The sequence below is a fragment of the Lampris incognitus genome, chromosome 10, assembly GCF_029633865.1.
Source record: "Lampris incognitus isolate fLamInc1 chromosome 10, fLamInc1.hap2, whole genome shotgun sequence".
NCBI lineage: Eukaryota > Metazoa > Chordata > Actinopteri > Lampriformes > Lampridae > Lampris > Lampris incognitus.
The window spans coordinates 5,131,985-5,136,611 of NC_079220.1; the positions used below are offsets into that span (position 1 = coordinate 5,131,985).

A 4,627-nucleotide genomic window follows, 5' to 3' on the forward strand; every position below is an offset into this window, starting at 1 on the left:
GTCAGTGTTTCAAATCTGGGTCCGACTTTAAGCGGTTGACACCCCTACCCAAGCCACCACTGTATGTTCGTCTCACAACTGCATCAGAAACGGACTTCTCGACACATTCCCCGCATCAGAGCGCCCTCGTGCAAGGCGGCAAAGAGGGCCGAGCCCGCGGGAACGAGATGACCGACCCCGTTGTTGGCCTGGTGTCACATCGCTGAGCCTCGCCGGCAGTAGTGCAGTCTTTTCTGTGAATCGCACGGGTGGCGTGGTTCCAAAAACAAAGCGGCATGCGAGGAAACCTATAGAAGCACACATGCATGGCAACACAACTCAAGATCTGAGGCCTGGAGAGACTCCAACATGGGACTACTGGACTGGACTGGACCAGATCGGACAGGGACCAGTATGGACCACGTTCTGACCACATGGAAAGAGAGAGAATACTTTTTTTTTTTTCCAAAAAGTTTTTTCCACTTGATCCGGTATAGAAAGTGATGAGGTCAGGTGGCGGGGCTAACGCTTGAGACAAAACAATGGCCGTCCCTCCAATCGCTAACGTCAGAGTATTGCATTGGACAATGGAAGAAGTGGACCGCTACAAGCATCGGCCTCCTCTCCTACTGTAGTCTCTGCGTTATATTTTTTCACTTGGCCCCCTAACGGGTGTTTTCTTAGGAGGGATCACACCATCTACTCCAAGATAAAGGAGCGGAGGCCTCTCGCCTCCACATCTCAGCTCCGCTCGTGGAAACCACCGGGGAGAATCTGTATTCTCCGTCACGTTGCAAACCACAATCCTTCTTTATTTTTTTTTCTGAGGTGGCTCCTCTTACCAGTCAGCTTCATAACAAATATCTTTCTGTCTTTCTTTCTTCCTCGCTATGTCAGTTCTCGCCTGTAATGTTTGTCTCGGGTCACGTAGGACAGCACCATTATGGATCGCTTGTAAAAGTGCAGAGGACATGAAAAAAGAAATAAATACTATATTTTCCCTTTAAAGGTAAATAGCTAAAAGATTTGTTAATATTTGCCCAAGTAATTTAATATTATACTCAAAACAGTGTTTTTACAATGCTAATTCTTGCTTACTTGAATCAAACCTCTTTTCTTTAAAGGAGTTTTCTTTTTTTTGGGGGGGGGGTTACTATATGTATTACTTACAAAGAGTCAGGCAAACCTGTGGGCACCTTTTTATGCCCGCGTGTGCAGTGTTGAACGTTGAGTTTAGGCTAGCTTAGCTCAGCTGCTGAATGTCTCTACAGGGATCACCAGCAGCCCCCCTCAGAAGAAGGGAAACGCACCTATCCAAAGTCAACCCCTTGTACTTTTTACACGTTAGCCTAGCTTGAACCATTTTTCCACACCAGCATTTTTACAAGTACATGCAAAATCCTAAAAAAATCAGATTTAGTTTTAATTATTTTGTACTTATATGTTGTCTTCTACCATGGGTCCCTTCTTTTGAGAGGAGCTGCTAATGATCCCTGTAGGCCTCGAGCAACTGGCGCAATTGCTGAATGTGTACTGGGCTCATTAGCAGCTCCTCTCAGAAGAAGGGAACCACACCTATCCAAAGCTGCTAATGATCCCTGTAGGCATCCAGCAATTGAGCTAAGCTAGAATAAACTAGCCTAGCTCGATTTAGCTAGCCTAGCTTGATTTAGCTAGCCTAGCTTAGTTTAGCTTAGCTTAGCTCTTCAGAATGCACGCACAGGAACAAAACGGGTATCCGTGAGCTTGGCTGACTCTGTTAAGCTAGTATCAACGTTTTAATAGTGCACCCTATAGCTGGTGTTGTGTGAGTGCAATAGATTTAGGCAGGAAAACGGGGATGGGGTAAAAAGGAGGTTGGCAATGTGAACGTGTGCAGACTTCACTATGCGAGGACATATAAAGTGGTCTCATGCGACATGGTTACCATAATTTTTCATCGTGCTAACATCTCTATCCCGACACCTCCCTATGGTGGGAATGCCTGGCTCGTGTGGCACGGACTCCTTCTTTAATTGCATCTTCTCTTTTCTTTATAGTCTATATCTTTATATTGATTATGTTTCCCCAGTAATATGTACACAAGCCTACAGCAGTGTTGTCTGGTGTTTCCAGGCTCTTTAGTTTATGCTAAGAGTCTTTATAGAAAAATACGAGCGCCCTTGAAGAAAGTTTCATTGTTCATGTCATCGGGACTCTGAAAAGGTCAGACCACGGTTATTGTGTCTTGGCCCGAGGCGAAAAACGATAAGAACAATGAGGATCATATCTCTCACACAAAGCTTGTTACTGTCACATCAGCGAACCCGAGCTGGCCCGGTGTTCGTTGCCAGTGAGTTAAACCGTCTATCACGGTGATCTAATCAGGTTGAATCATGTCAGATAGAATGTGGCTGATTTCACATCCCACGTCACGCCAAACCTGATTTGATCTGCTCTGGAGACCAATCCTCCGGTTTAACAACCGCCTCGAGGCAAAACACTGGAGCTCGGTGACTGGCAGCATGTTCGTGGGTGTAAGTGGTTCATTACCCAGCTGAAATGTTTTGAAAGCTGTGTTTCAGCTCAGAAACCTGTTCTGTTTCGCAAGCGGATCAGACAGGAATATGAATCATAGGCCATTAGAAACGCCAGACAACAATGCTGTCCATCCATCCATCCATTCGTCCATCCATCCGTCCATCCGTCCGTCCATCATCCTCTACCTAGCTACCCCACTGATCCCGCCAACCCTCTTATCGGTCGAGGCCTATGAGGAGCCTTGTCTTCTCCTCCTCCTTCTTGCTCTCGTTTTTCAGGTCGGCGAACACCTGGGTGAAGAAGTGCGGGTCGGTGTTGATCTGGAGCATCTTGCCGCTCATGCGGTTGATGATATCCAGACAGCGGTCCCAGAAGGCCTCCTTCTCTGCCTCCACCAGGAAGGGCTTCAGCGGGTAGGAGATCTCGTTGCCCATGTAGGAGTAGGACAGGTAGAGACAGGTGAGCAGCGAGGCCTGCAGCTCGCGCTCCGACGCCACCTCGGACGAGACCACGTCGCGGCACAGCATGTAGAGGAAGACGACGTTGGCTGGGGTGATGAACCCCTGGTCCTGCCAGCCCTGCAGGAGGAGGGAGCGGTCCACGCTGCGCAGCCACAGAACCGGGTCTGTTGGGGCGAGACGCTTCAGCCGGTAACACCGGCGACACAGGAACTCCCCCAGGCTACGCATCAGCTCGCTGGTGGAGGCCTGGACAGGACGGACGGATGGACGAACGGAGGGGAGGATGGACAGAGGAAGAAAGCGAGGGAAAGTTGGAAGGAAGGGAGTTAGGGATCGAGGAAAAGTGGGTGGATTGACGGATGACGGATTGACGGAAATGAGAAAGGAAGAGAAGAAATGAAGGAAAGATTAAAAGACCGAAGGGCTAGCTGGCCGACCAACCAGACAAAAAGGCAAGCATGCAAGAAAAATATGACCTAGGCATTAGAACCCCCCCCCGCCCCCACTAAATCAGCAACTGGGTGGTGGGGGGGGGATAGAAACCTCCCTCAAAGTCAACTCAAACCACACATTACCTGGACTATGACGCGTTTCGGTGTGCCGGCCGCATTTGAGGCCTGGATGCCAAAGCCCGTGAGGGAATTCTTCTTGCCGGCGACAGTGGCAACGTTAGCCAGCGTCTTGGAGATGGGCATCTGAGAGGAGGCGGTGGTGGTGGCGGCGGCACCGGTGGCGGCAGCCACGGGGTCCTGGCTGGAGGAGTAAGATGACAGGTTGGCGCACGACTGGGACTTCTTCAGCTTTAGGCTGTTGGACGCCGAGGCGGCGGTGGCTGCCGTGTGGCCCTCCGGAGAGCTGCCCTTCCCGCCGTCGCCGCCGTCTGACGGCAGCTTCTTGGAGCCCTTCCTCTTCGCCGACACGGCCACTATGCGTTTCCATGGCAGCACGCTGATGATGGACGGGCGTTTTAAGCTCTTCGCGGTGGCGGTGGTGGCGTCCTTGGCGTTCTTGCTGTTCTGGACGGCCGTGTAGTGGCCCACCGTGGCAGGGCCGTCCTCAAACAGCGCCGCCTTCCGGTAGCTGGGTGACAGCGACAGCACCGTACCCATGGCGCTTGGTGGGGGGTTGCCAGAAAGAGGAGGTGCGAGAAGTGCCCAAGCTAGTGGGTCAAACAAATGAACTGAGGTGTCTTTTAGGTGGGGAGCCGAACCTGTGAGAAAGAAGAGGAGAAAGACGGTGCTTACTGACACGGCTGTCAACTCCACAATGCGAAGGTGGGAGGGCTCGCCAGCCGCTTCTTTTCCCCTGACAGTGAGGAGTTTCACCGGGGGGGGGACGTAGCGCGTGGGAGGATCACGCTATTCCTCCCCCCCCCCAACAGGTGCCCCGACTGACCAGAGGAGGCGCTAGTGCAGCGACCAGGACACATACCCACATCCGGCTTCCCACCCGCAGACACGGCCAATTGTGTATGTAGGGACGCCCGACCAAGCCGGAGGCGACACGGGGATTCGAACCAGCGATCCCCGTGTTGGTAGGCAACGGAATAGACCGCCACGCCACCCGGACGCCCCCCTGACAAGAACTTTTTTTAAGAGATGACAAAGAGAAGACTCCCCTTCCAAATCTCAGCCCATGGTGAGATTTCAGTTCTGCTGTCCGACAGA

The 4,627-nt window shown here is 51.8% G+C and overlaps 1 protein-coding gene across 2 annotated transcripts; it reads right to left on the bottom strand.

Annotated features, from left to right (window-relative positions):
* Positions 1-2,714: 2,714 nt before the first annotated feature.
* Positions 2,715-4,069, bottom strand: LOC130118915 (cyclin-dependent kinase 5 activator 1-like). 2 transcript variants are annotated; one of them, XM_056287225.1, is made up of 3 exons: positions 3,629-4,069; positions 3,536-3,577; positions 2,715-3,206 (listed from the first exon to the last, which is right to left on the bottom strand). In XM_056287225.1, exons 1-3 carry the CDS (start codon positions 4,067-4,069, stop codon positions 2,715-2,717), a joined length of 975 nt encoding a protein of 324 aa, XP_056143200.1. The 2 variants fall into 2 exon arrangements, with proteins under 2 accessions (XP_056143200.1, XP_056143199.1); XM_056287224.1 differs by having other exon boundaries at positions 3,536-4,069.
* Positions 4,070-4,627: the final 558 nt, after the last annotated feature.